At 37.6% G+C, this 13,823-nt stretch overlaps 1 protein-coding gene across 5 annotated transcripts in view; it reads left to right on the plus strand.

Moving 5' to 3' along the window:
• The window catches only part of spef2 (sperm flagellar 2), a 29,113-nt gene that overhangs the window by 13,430 nt on the left and 1,860 nt on the right, over positions 1–13,823 (plus strand). For 4 of the 5 annotated variants that reach the window (XM_067439583.1, XM_067439584.1, XM_067439585.1 and 1 more), the window contains exons 18-34: positions 109–263; positions 1,694–1,836; positions 4,384–4,511; positions 4,607–4,745; positions 5,256–5,393; positions 5,513–5,670; positions 6,673–6,756; positions 6,844–6,964; positions 8,531–8,654; positions 8,844–8,969; positions 9,072–9,210; positions 9,711–9,940; positions 10,131–10,237; positions 10,854–11,036; positions 11,440–11,532; positions 11,790–11,960; positions 12,471–12,665. In XM_067439583.1, coding sequence (XP_067295684.1) covers positions 109–263; positions 1,694–1,836; positions 4,384–4,511; positions 4,607–4,745; positions 5,256–5,393; positions 5,513–5,670; positions 6,673–6,756; positions 6,844–6,964; positions 8,531–8,654; positions 8,844–8,969; positions 9,072–9,210; positions 9,711–9,940; positions 10,131–10,237; positions 10,854–11,036; positions 11,440–11,532; positions 11,790–11,960; positions 12,471–12,665 — 2,434 coding nt within the window. Of the gene's footprint in view, positions 1–108; positions 264–1,693; positions 1,837–4,383; positions 4,512–4,606; positions 4,746–5,255; positions 5,394–5,512; positions 5,671–6,672; positions 6,757–6,843; positions 6,965–8,530; positions 8,655–8,843; positions 8,970–9,071; positions 9,211–9,710; positions 9,941–10,130; positions 10,238–10,853; positions 11,037–11,439; positions 11,533–11,789; positions 11,961–12,470; positions 12,666–13,823 lie in introns of those variants that run through there. The other variant, XR_010904439.1, reaches the window with a different exon arrangement.

A 13,823-nucleotide genomic window follows, 5' to 3' on the forward strand; every position in this document is an offset into this window, starting at 1 on the left:
TCATTCAAAAATGCTATACTATGGAGAATTTTTTTTGTGACTTTCAAAAAAAAATTTAAGGCACAAAATGATCATAATATAGTGGTTATGCTATGGTTTCTTTAATAGAATTAGTGGTTTCCATGACACATGGCCAAAACTGGAGAAATGGTTTGGTGACTGGCAGAATATTCTTGTGAAAGTCACAGCAGACGTAGATGAGGAAACTCTCTACAAAAATGTGGAGATGGTTCTGATGGACACGATGGACTCTGTTGGAAAAGGTACACTGACTGTCTTCAGGCTACTCAAGTCTTAACTATATATGACCCTGGACCACATAACCAGTCATAAGGGTCAATTTTTTTGAAATTGAGATTTATATGTCATATGAAAGCTGAACAAATAAGCTTTCCGTTGATGTATGATGTAAAGAAAATCTAAATAATGAGAAAATCACCTTTAAAGTTATCCAAATGAAGTCCTTAGCAATGCAGATTACTAATAATTTTTGCAATATTTATGGTAGAAAATGTACAAAATATCTTCATGGAACATGATCTTTACTTAATATCCTAATGATTTTTGGCAAATCAATCATTTTGACCCATACAATGTATCGTCGGCTATTGCCACAAATATACCCGTGGGACTGGTGACTGGTTTTGTGGTCCAGTGTCACATATAGATATAATTTTTGTTAGTGTTTTTGTTGAGATAGTGTTTGATACATCAGGCTTTTATAGCTTATATAAGATGATATAGTGAGAATATGGAGCTCAGTTTTATTCAGAGGCCCAAACTGAGTAAAATATTCAATTCGGTGCAGTTTCTGATTTTCCATAGCCAAAAAAGTAGGATGACATTCTGATTGTTTGTAAAAAATAAAAATATTTTTTTTTATATATAACAGTATAGCTGGCTACTTGCATAAAATACAAATAAATATCAGTTTTCAATCTATATCTCGCAATAATATGTCTTTGTAAGATGATATTTAAATGCTTAGTTTTATGACCAAAGCCTTATTTTATTTTATTTTATTATTATTGTGGGGGGCATAACATTTTGCAATGAATACAATGATGATTAAGAGATGAACTAATAAACCTTCCTTGAAAGTCTGATGTACCATATTTGAAATAAAACAATGTTTCAATGACTTTTCTAAAGCATGATGTAGAGATAATCAAGTAAACCAAACCTGCTTCAGTCCAGTAAGTGTTCATCTTGAAATATTGCTAACAATATTAAAGGGATTCTTACCATTTACTTAAAATTTAAAAAATCTGTAAAGATTTCACAGCACAAAGACACGTGACCCACGAGCTGAAGGGGGATGTCTTTACAACTACACTAAAATACTTTTACTTGCTAAAAAGCATAAACCACCAATCAGACGGCATGTTGTAGATCATATGCAACGTTTTTCTGCAGTTTGATCGTGTTGCTGATCAAAAGCCTTAACATTTGCATATCAAATATGTAGCTTTATAGGGTTAAGCTTCTGTATCTTCTTTATCTAAACTTTTCTGCAATGAATTCAGTTTTACTTGTTACAGACTCATTCAAACATTTTGTAGACTTGAAAGTTTGAAAATCTCACATTTTCTACCTACAACTTTAACATGATCCGTTTGCTGCCTTTCAAACACCTATATGTTCTTGTATAAATGCATGTCCAGTGAAGTGTGTTCTCTGCCCTGACCCATAGAAGCAGCTCTGGGTCACTCCAGGAACATGTCTCTGTCCTCCTCAGCTGAACGCACCCGTCCAGAAAGTGCCAGTTCTGCTCGGTCTTCACTAGCGACCCCAAAATCAGCTGGAAGAGTCTACGTGATGGAACCCTTACCCAAGGCACATACACACACACACACACATAACACACCTTCTCTCAGAAGACTCTGATTTTCCCATGTTTAATGGAAGCGTCCGACATTCAAAGAGCCATTACACTTACCTAGTTTATTTTTTTATCATTTTGATACTCCGTTTGGAATGAGATTTAAATGCCAACGACTCTTACAGTCTTTTAAAGTAGCACTAGATAACTTTTCAACCTTCATAATATATTTTTTAAGACTCTTGTGATGATAAATCGACTTACAATAGGTTGAATGACACGTCTGCCATAGCCTGATGGGGTCTGTATCGTTTTTAATCGTACTTTTAAACTTCGGGTTTCGGGTAGTAACCCGAGAACAAAAGGAACTACAAAATTCGACAGCTTTACGGCATATACGTCACTTCCACCAACACCCACACTTCCTTACATTCGGACGTGCGAGCCCAACTTTGTTCGTCGGATAATATAGTCATGTCCGAAGCAGCAGAGACAAATAAGAAAGAAAAGGTTTTGTTGGAGGAAAGCAATAAGAGGAAACGAAAAAGTGATGGGATTAAAGGCAGGACGAGGATCAACATGTGACCAGCGTTTGCTCGTCGGCGTGAGCTGAAGGAGGCGTGCCCGACCGATGCGGTCCTGCTTGTTACGGTGATGACCTACCACTCAAACATTGAACTGAAGTATCATATAGATTCTGTAAAACGGTAACCAATAGACTACTATAATGACGCTGGCTTGTAAACGTGAGCATCGTGATTATTTGGCGTTTGAAAAAAATAAAACCCATGAAATTATATTCATATGACATGCTGAAACATGCCACTGACTGTAACGTTACCTGGGATGAAGACATTTCACACGCGACGCCAGAAGAACTCTGAACTCCTCTTGCAGTGTTCAGGGGAACTGTTAGTGCTGCACCGACCCGCGGGACGCTTTTATGAAGTTATTTGGCCCGCACCGCACCACTGTATATATTTTTACAACCCGCCCCGCACCCGCGACCATTAAATAAACATACGGGGTCAGCGGGTTATGAGACGACCCACGCATCACTAGTTCAGGGCTATCAGGGTTGTCATGTCAACAAATGCACGCACGATGGCACCCCTGTTGTAGGATGACAGATCTTATGACAGTAGTTGAGGACATTATTTTTTCCCAACTGTAGGGGGACCCAGAGAGCAAAAGTAGCCAAGTGCTGCTTTAAAGCAAGGGGGTAATGTAGCGCTCGGAAAGCGTTCCACCCCTAGGGGCTGCCATTGCTAACCAAGCCATCACCTGCTGTTAGCATCCCATTGACTCCCATTCATTTTTGAGTCACTTTGACAGTGAATAACTTTACATCTGAGACGTTTAAAGACTCCATTTGTCTATTGTTTATTTCTAAAGAAACACGACAATGCATAAAAGGCTCCGTTACCTTGTATCTTACACTATCGCCCCGTAGAAGCTGTTTTTGTAAAAATATGCTAACTATTGCGTCATAACCAACGCGACTCTGTCGCACAGTTGAGAAATTACCGTATAGACCTGAGGAGACGCTCGCAGGCAATCTTTTACTGTCTATGAGGCAGTCGGGGGGACGTGGAGACATAAAGTCTGATAAAGTCAAGGGGTGAGAATGGGGAGAAGCCCATAGTGAGCCAAAAGCAACGGGAGAAAATATTTAAACAACGTGATTCAGATTTCACTTTCCACAACTACTAGAAGACCTACAGCTGTCAGACAGGAGGCTCACGTCACATCTACGTCGTCAAGCTCAGTCTGAGCCTGCGCAGTTCGCTCAGCCATCAGGAAGTGAGTGCTCCTTTACTGACATCACTTAACGCCGTAGAAGGCAATGGGATCGCTCTGTCCATTTCTTTTACTGTCTATGCTTTAAAGGAGTTATATAATGAAGGAAATAATATATTGAAAGAGCTTGATGTGCTATGAAATTATATGTTACTCTAATTCACACTGTCACTGCCAAAAAACCAACAATGTCATTGTCAGGCCTTAAAACATCCTTCACATTCCAAAAATATAATATATTGCAGTTAACCATAGGAAAAAGGATGCTGTTTTTCTGATATCAAACAGATGTGCACTGCCATTCAAATGTTTGTAGTTGGTATGATTTGTAATGCTTTTGAAAAATACAATAACAACAGTAATATTGGGAAATATTTTTACAATTTAAAATAATAATGTTTTAAAATGTAATTTATTTCTGTGAATGTTCAGCATCATTACACCAGTCTTCAGTGTCACATGATCCTTCAGAAATCATTCTGATATGCTGCTCAAGAAACATTTATTATTATCAGTGTTGAAAATGGTTTCATTTTTTAGAGGACATCATGATACATTTATTTCAAGATTTACTGATGAATAGAAAGTTCAAAAGAGCAACAATTATTTGAAACAGAAGCCGAATGTAGAACAATATAGGGTGTAAAATGGTTGTAAACAACTAAACTGAAATGTTTTTTTGCACACAAAGTACTTATTAAAAAGTATTATATGATCCATTTATATCATGTTTTTTTTTTCTTATGTTCATCTTTTTGCAGGAGATCCCAAAGTATCTTGTTCCGTACTGGGAGACGGTCTGTAATTCATATGAGACTAACGTCAAAACAGTGATGCAGAACCTCCGCGGTGAGCGCGAGCTCATCATTCACCACCTCTACAACATCCGGTGAGAGCACCGCGCTCGACTGTGTGTGACGCGAGAGCCTGTCCTGTGCGTGTGTGTGAGAGTGTGTGTATGACGTATGTGTGTTTGTGTTTCAGGGAGAACTTCAGGCAGTTCCTACAGAAGCCAGATCTGAAGCAGGAGTTTGTAAGCGCGTGGCAGCGCGATTATAACAGCGTTCATGATCACCTCAGAGAGGACGAGGAGACCAAAGGAGAGCTCCATCAAAGGCTGGATGTGAGACAGTACAAATATTTAAACATTGCTAAATCAAGATACATTTGTTTGATAAATAAAATAAAAATTACATCAGATATAAAGACGTTATGCTTAAAACAAGTTTGAAAAATAAACTTGCTTTCCTTTTGAATTGTTTTTTTTTTTACCCATTGACATAAGTGCTTTCTCATATTGAGTATAAAATCACTTAATTTTGATACATTTTTCAGAAGACCCAATATACCATGTCATTTTGCTTCTCTAGTAAATGTATCTTCAAGTATTTCAGTAGTTTCAATGTGTTACAATGTATTTATTGTAATAAAAAAAAAGATTATAAATCTGTAAATAAAAAATTAAAATCAAGCAGTAGTGCAAAATGTTCACAGACGCCAAAGTTTTGGTGCAAATTTTTAAACAACTATTTCAGTGAGCATTTCTTTGCATCACAGATTAACCATGAATTAAAAAAAAAATCCCAATAAATGTCTTAACTTTCATTCTAATCTGTGTGTTGTTTTTTTGCAGGACTTGCGTGAGCGCCTGTGGGACATCTGTGATAAGCGCAAGGAAGAGGCGGAGCAGGAGAGACAAGAAGTCATTGATGATGGCTGGTTAGACGATCACACTGCTGTACTCATCAACCATTATTCTGCGTTAATACAGGTAACACACACACGCTCTAACAAATCACAAAACGACCCGGGATGAGTTTGAAGTTTAATGGTTTTCTGTGTGTGTGTGTGTGTGTGTGTGTGTGTGTGTGTGTGTGTGTGTGTGTACAGGTAGAAGTGGGCCGCTTTCAGGACTCCCTGTGTCTGCTGAAAGATTACTATTCAGCGATGTGTAAAACAGCGTTTCCTGAATCCACACGTGGCTTCACTCGCATCCCATTGCTTGACATCACTGCAGAAGAGCATGTCGAGCAAGAGGACTCAAACATGTAAAAAGAAGCATTACATATACTGATTTATCATCATGTCACAAACATTACAGATCTTCTGCCGAGCTACTGTAGTTGTCCGTCTGTCTGTCTCATAATTTACGGCTTTGGCTGTGAATAGCAGAAATTAAGGTCAAATCAAGTCACCTTTATTTATATAGTGCTTTATACAAACTGTTTCAAAGCAGCTACATGTTAATAAACAGGAAAATAACAGAGTTCATGTAAAATGAATCAATTATGAAACATCCCATTTTAGCTGTAAAGCAGCTCTACAGAAGAAAATAATGTCATTATTCAACTCAATTTAGCTTTAGTTCTATCTCTAACTATCAATGTTGCAAAGTTCATCAGATAAGAAACAAGTCCAGCTCTACAGAAGAAAATAATGTCATTATTCAGCTCAAGACGGTTCAATGTTGATTCAGATGAGTTCAATAACTGTCAATGTTGTAAGTTAGCATATATTGTCTTTTAAAATTTTTACAATGTAGCAATATATTTTGTACATGTTCTTTTAATAAGCAATATACGGTTACGCTTATTTTAAGGGGCCCGTGTTACAGTGTAATTATACATTTTAAGTACTAAGTAATAATAATGAACTACATGTACTTACTATAGGGTTAGGGTTTGCTTTTGGGGTTAGTTGTATGAAATTATACTTAATATTACAGTAACTACATGTAACAAGGTCACTGTAAAGTGTTACCCAATATACTACTGTGTAGTGACCAATGTTTTAATATATGATAAATTTTCGCTGTTTTCTCCAGAACGACTTTTCTCCAAAACATCACTGTTTTCTCCAGAACGACTGTACAGCCTAATCATTCATTTTGTTGCAATATTGTCCTGTTTAACACTATGAAGATGCTTTGAAACAATCGTCATTGTAAAAGCGCTATATAAATAAAGTTGATTGATTGATTAATAGACTCTAGGGCACCACAGCGAGATACCTGATATTTGATGTGTTCAAAATTATACATTTTATTCCAGCTCTCTCCCTGCACTGTTAGAAAAACCTGCAAAGAGTGCTGAAGAAAAAGAGTCTGAAATGGAGGACAAGAAGAAAACTAAAGTGTATGTGCGCTTTTAATTTTTGTCTTTGGGTATGTATAACAATTATGATCATGTTTGTTGAATAACTGGATATGTTTGTGCCGTCAGGTTTCCATTGGTTTCCTGCAAATCTCCGACTTCTGAGCTCCTCAGACAGATTCTTCACCATCCTGATGAGAAACTGCTGCAAGAGTTCTTCCAGACAGGACTCGCCGCCGTCAGGAGCATGGTGTGTTATCAGAAATGTATAATAACATTTTTGCTGTTAAGCTTAAAAATATGGGCCGTATTTGCCATTACTGATATACATCTTATGACAGACAAATGCAACTGGTTTATTTTTTTTAAACTCGTAGCGTCTTCTAGTTAAAGCTGCACTGTGTTGTATTTTTGCAGTAAAATATCCAAAAACCACCAGTCCAGTGTTATATATTTTGTTCAGTTGAGTTCTTATAATATCCCAAATGTTTCCAACTATTTGTAAATTGTGAGAAAATTGCTATTTTAACCAAGGACCCGGGACGTCTGAGGGAGATGCCTTTCAATCATATCTGCGTTACTCTCGGTTTCCGGTTTTATTTGGCAGACTCTCACTGCAGTGTGAACAAGTGTCACAGCAGCCGCTGAGCAAACGCACAGATTAACATCATTACATCATTTTAAACACACTTAAATGTATCTAATATGATAAACAGAGCTGCATTACCTCATACTCTTGACCGGAAAAGCGGAAATAGCGCTTTTGTGTCGCATAATAAAATCGCCTTCATAATAAAAGTCCTGCTGCTCGCGAGCCGTGTGCTTGCGTAACAGTCGCTCCACCGTCATCAAACTACGCCTTCGTTTTGAATAGGAGCCCTCTAGTGGACTGAAAAGTTACATAGTGTATTTTTAAGGCAATGAATATTTCTCCGACCTACATCATTTTCAAGTAGGAGTGTGGTTGTTGACGGATATCCTTGAAATGCACTTTTTTGGGAGCTCAAATCAATTAACAAATAAATAAATATGTAGAAACTGAGTCAAAATGCTGATGATTTGAAAACAATATATAATTTGAATGAAAAAAAAAGTGCTTGATTGACTTGTAATATGTAACAGAGAAGACGAATAAAAAAATCTATAAATCAAAATTGCATCAATGAATTCATAATCACATAATAAAAACAGTGATTTCTATAATATTGGGGAATAATTTTAATAAATTGTTGAAATAATAAACACTACCATTTAAAAGTATGATTTTTACATTGTTACAAATAAAATTCTATTTTAAATGAATGCTGTTCTTTTGAACATCCTGTTCATCAAAGAATCCTGAGAAAAATTGTATCATGGTTTCCACAAAATATGAAGCTGCACAACTGTTTTTAACATTGATAATAATCAAAAATGTTTCTCGAGTAGCAGCAGATCCTCATATTAGAATGATCTCTGAAGGATCATGTGACACTGAAGACTGGAGTAATGATGCTGAACATTCAGCTTTGATCACACACTTCAAAAATATATTCAAATAGAAAACAGTTATTTTAATAAATGCTGCCTTGGTGAGCAAAAAAGAGGCTTTTCAAAAACAACAAATCAGTTCCAAACTTTTGATTGATATAGTGTATTTATATTTTTCTTTAATATATTATTATAATGTAGATTATTTTATATTTTTTTAATCCATGTTTAACATTTTATCATTTATTTAAAAAAACAAAACAATAGTTCCTACTCAAAATGCAGTTCGGTTGTAAAATGGTGATATACTCACCTGTGCCGGCACATCTGTCTTCACGTGTGTCAGGTGTCGGCAGAGACGCAGCAGCGAGAAGAGGAAGAGGGTGATGAAGAGCAGAAGCCGGTGGAGACAACGAGAGTACAGACCTCAAACTCTACTACAGACAATAAGAAAACAGGGAAAAAGAAAGGTGAGGACCCTCCACTCAGTCATGCGTATGAGTTTCAGCTCTGTTCTCTGTTGACATGAGGGTGTGTGTGTGTGTGTGTGTGTGTGTGTGTGTGTGTGTGTGTGTGTGTGTGTGTGTGTGTGTGTGTGTGTGTGTGTGTGTGTGTGTGTGTGTGTGTGTGTGTGTGTGTGTGTGTGTGTGTGGTTTTAGGAGCTCCCACCCCTCCTCAGGAGCCCAGTCCTCAGCCCATAGTGGTGAAGAACCCTGAGGAGGTCAAGAGGAAGGCAGAGAAGAAACGAATAAGACAGGAGTTCACAGCCGCTCTGAAACGTGAAGGTATGGCGTGAGCTATTGGCCAACGTTGTCTTGTGATGCCCTGTTTTGTGCTTTTGTCACCATTGTGCTTACAGTACAGATCTTTGGGATGTTTGTGTGCAGAACAAGCGGTGAAGCTGCGTTTGGAGCTGGTGAAGTCCCATGCGCTGAGAACCGTGAGCAGTCTGCAGCAGAGAGCGGAGCACGTCTACAGGAACATGGAGGAGTGGCTGGGAGCTCGCTTCCTGTCTGAGATGAACAGGTGAGGGACGGCACATCAGGAGAGGATGAGGACGCTGTCTTGGCTTACAATATAAAAACTAAAAATTATATTTTTCTGAATAAATTGAATTAGAATTAGCATAAAATTAAAATTTTCTAGATTTGTTCTTGCAAGAAGTCTCTTGTGCTCGCAAGTCTTAAATGAATGGTTTTCTATTTTAATTTTTTTTCATATTAGAATGACTTCTGAAGGATCATGTGACTGAAGATTACAAGAAAACATTTTCACTCATAAAGCCAGACTTATTTTTACAACATTTAAAATGTTTTTTTTTATTATTCCAAACCAGTAGTGTATTTTTAGTACTTTAAGTTCATTTTCTTCTATTCATTACAAAACATTGAAAAATATATAAAAATATATTACAAATATTTGATTGATTGATTGATTGATTGATTGACCCAAAAATATCATATGTGCTTCTCATTATACTGTAAACATATATATGTATGTACTTATATGTTTGCGTATTTTTCCAGTATCGACCAGCTGGCAGAGTTTGTGCGGATGCACATTGAGAATGGAGTTCAGATCCATCATGAGCTGGTGCTGCAGAGCGCTGATTTCTGTGTGGATGGAGACACGCGTGTCGTGGCGAGTCCAGCTGCCGCTCCGCGCCGATCTCTGCTGGAGCAGCCGAGGAACAGCACTCTGACGGTCCAACAGCTGCACGTCCTCTGCTCTCAGCTGCGCAAGATCGCCCCTACTGGTCAGAATCTGCATTACTCCAAAACAAAAGTCAAACTAACATGCCAGGGATTGTTCACCCAAAAACAACATTTCTGTTATTATTACTCTTTTTTTTATGAACAGTACCTTTAGAATTGTGTGCTAAACTGAATGAGAGTTAATTGAACGTTTCAGTTGAAGTCATTAACTTTATTGTGTTGTGTGTTTAGGTCTGCTGAGCTTTAATGAGTTGACTGAAGTTCTGCATGCCTTAACCTCTCCTCACATGGGCCGTGATGTCCTACCTCAGCCCTGGATGCATATCACTCGCTCACAGGTACATCTTCACTCAAACACCTCTGTCTGGTTTGTTGTGTGTCTTTGGTTGCAAACACTGATTTTCTTTCCCAAAAAAACATTGCTTAAAAGCCTTCATGAAACGGAAGTTGCAATGGTATTTTCTTCCCTGATGTGACGTACAGTATATCCGAGTGAAACGGCTTCTCCCAAAAGAAAAAATTTAGGGTGGGACTTAATTTAGTTCATCAGGAGTTGATGGTTGTGGTTTTCTATTGGTGGATGATCAGTAAGCACATCATCAGAAAAGAGAAAAGTTTTTTCACCTCAACTTCCAAAAAACAAAACAAAAAACTGCTTGTCAAGCACTTCCATAGGGTCTATGCATTTAGACTCGATCTGATCTGATAACATTAAATGTTAAATTATGCTTATATCAAAATAATATCAACAATATTTTTAGTTGAAATTGTAAATTAAAGATAAATTCAAAATTAGTTTGGTGGAGCTCCAAACTTAAGACAACATGAAGGATGACCAATTTTGAGATCATCAACGTTAGGACATCATAATTGACAAAAACGAATTGTGTCAAATTACACAATGCCTTACAGACTAGTCTTTTTAGTAGTGTATGTGCCATTGTGTGTGTGTAGGTTGATGAGCTGGTGTGTGTATTAGCTCAGGACTCTGAGATGCTGGACTGGCGTCAGTTTCTGCTCAGTGCGGCTCTGCCGTGGCCGTTACCCTCTCAGACTCAGCTGTTAAAAACCCTCCAGCGCTTCAGAGCCGTCGACACCGCAGGAACAGGACTCGTCACACAACAGCAATACACACAGGTCTGTTACACTCGTGCACATTAGAGCATCACTGCAGCTGTGATCTATAAACACAACACATGTTCATACAGTGCTACAATCACTTTAACAGCATTTTTATAATGAAAATATTAAGAGTTACTTTTTGTTTTATGTGTCTTTTTCTATAAAATAAAGACAGACATCTCACACTAACTTGACTCTTCTTTAATAAACTTGTGAGCCCTATACACACATTCTTTACATGTGGTTACCCCGGGTGCTCACCCTCTTCGCTGGCCCCCTATACAACAGAACATACAATATTAGTTCCTATTGTTACACTTTTATTCCCATTGCATGCTCCAATTACATTATAAGCAAACCTCAAATATATTATTGTGCCACATTTGTGTAACTATCATCTGTGTTGTTGAATGATCAGGTTGAATTGTGGTTTCCTGGTGAAAGAGATGTTCCTATCCCAGACGACCCATCTGAACCTCTGCCCTTCGACAGGCTAGACAACCTTAAGAAGGTAATTACAACTTTGTTTTTTTACTTTTGTAAAATTCACAAAACAATCAGCATTAATGTGCCTCTCAAACTGTTAGAAACTTGTAAGGGCATTAACTGGAGATCTGAAAGTTGGTTCCTCATGATTTGATTTTGAGCAGTGAAACATCACTGAATACAGTAAATGCATTAATTTCGACGGCTTTGAAAATGTGTGACTGTTTTTTCTAAAGATTTCCTGAACGTATAATGTGTATGAATGCTTGTGTTTCTGTGTAGTTTTTCTTCAGTCTGTTTGCGAGCTCACACTCATCCCAGCTGATGCTGGACTATCTGAGCATGCTGCTGTATTTCTGCTGCCATCCTGAACCGTCTCAGGGCTTCACCAGAGCGCTGGGCCTCGTCATCGGACACACACTGCACTACAAACACACTGGCCCCCTCACACAGGTACACACACAACCATTTGTAAGGATATTTATTGATATAATGCAATCACTATCCCCTTACCCTAACCGTAATTATCATAACTAAGTGCCTAACCCTAACCTAACCTTAACCCTCAAACAGCCCTTTAAAGGGCATCAGAAAGTGTGAACTGGGCAAAATGTCCTCACTTTACTCTGTCTTCACTCCAATGGTCTTCAACTCAAATTTGTCCTCACACAGAAAACTGTACAAGCGCGTGCGTGCACACACACACACACACACAGTATGAGCTGCTTAATTTGTAGATGAGGCACCTGTCACATGTTGGGGTCATATTTTACACTAAAATCAAAGGAAATAAAAGTAAAGCTTATTAGAACAATAACATTTATTGCATTATAGCCTTTTTTATGATAATTAAGCATATTAATCTTGCTTGTTTTCTAGTTGGAAAATAGTCATTAGTGTAATGTACAAAAAATAATCAGTTAATGACTCTTGTATTGGTTCAAACCGCTGTTCCTGCTGTAGTCTGTGCCGTATATGGAAGGCGTTGGAGTTGAGGAGTGTGACGCTGCTGATGAAGAGGAGAGAGGGGAGGAGTCTGATGGAGTGGGCGTGTCTGTTGCTGATGTGCTCAAAGTTCTGAGTCGTGGAGATGATCACGTCTCTTCACAAATGAACCGCTTCCAGCCGAACCGCAGGAGCAGAGATGAATTCAGAGAGGTAGAGTATAACAGCTCTGATCCAAAACTAAAAAGATTCATCATCCTCACCACCATTTGAGCTATTTTTATTCAAAATATAACCCTAAACAAATGCTTTGAACACTTTTCAATTTAAAATAGCATGGAATATGGCAAAAATACTTAACAAACCCATAAAGATAGCTAACACACTGCAAAAAATGCTTTTCTTAATTCGTATTTTTGTCTTGTTTCTAGTCAAAATATCTAAAAATTCTGACATTAAGAAACATTTACTAGATAAGTAAAAATTATTGACTTGTTTCAACTAAAAAAAAATTGCTTAAAAAAAAGCAAACAGAGCTTTTGCTTAAAAAAAGCAAAATAATCTGCCAATGGGGTGAGAAAAATAATCTTGGTTTCTGTTTGAATCAAATTTAAAGGTGCACTATGTAGTGTTTTTGCAGTAAAATATCCAAAAACCACTAGGCCAGTGTTATATATTTTGTTCAGTTGAGTACCTACAATATCCCAAATGTTTCCAACTATTTGTAAATTGTGAGAAAATTGCTATTTTAACTAAGGACCCGGGACGTTTTTAGGATAGCGTCTGAGGGAGTCGCCTGTCAAGTTCAAGTTCAAGTTCAAGAGTTTTATTTGTCACATACACAGTTATACAGAATACAACCGGCAGTGAAATGTAAACAGGTCCGCTCCATGGACAGCAAATAACAATTAATAAAAAAAGCACAATAAATTATAAAATGGGAATAGGATAAAGGTGCTATATATATACATATGTAGAATTATGAATAAATCAAGTAAAAGAAATAAGAGATGTGGAATAAAATAAGTGAGATAAAGTAAACTGGAGACTATAAAAATAAATACGTGGATAACAGTAGTGCAGGAGTGTAATGTGCAAACAGCATTATAATGAGTAGTTACATGGAACACAAGAAAATTGCCTATCTGCACTACCCTCGGTTTCGGGTTTTATTTGGCAGGAGTGCTTTACTCTTAGCAGTGTGAACAAGTGAACGCACGGAGTAACGTCATAACATCATTTTAAACACACTTAAATGTATCTAATATGAGCTCCATTACCTCATAATCATAACCGAAAGAGCGGATCAGTGCAGGGGCCCGCCGACTGTGTCCCGTCATAATAAAAGTCCTGGTGTTTGCGAGGAAAACT

The sequence above is a fragment of the Pseudorasbora parva genome, chromosome 3 (genome assembly GCF_024679245.1).
Source record: "Pseudorasbora parva isolate DD20220531a chromosome 3, ASM2467924v1, whole genome shotgun sequence".
Taxonomy (NCBI): Eukaryota; Metazoa; Chordata; class Actinopteri; order Cypriniformes; family Gobionidae; genus Pseudorasbora; species Pseudorasbora parva.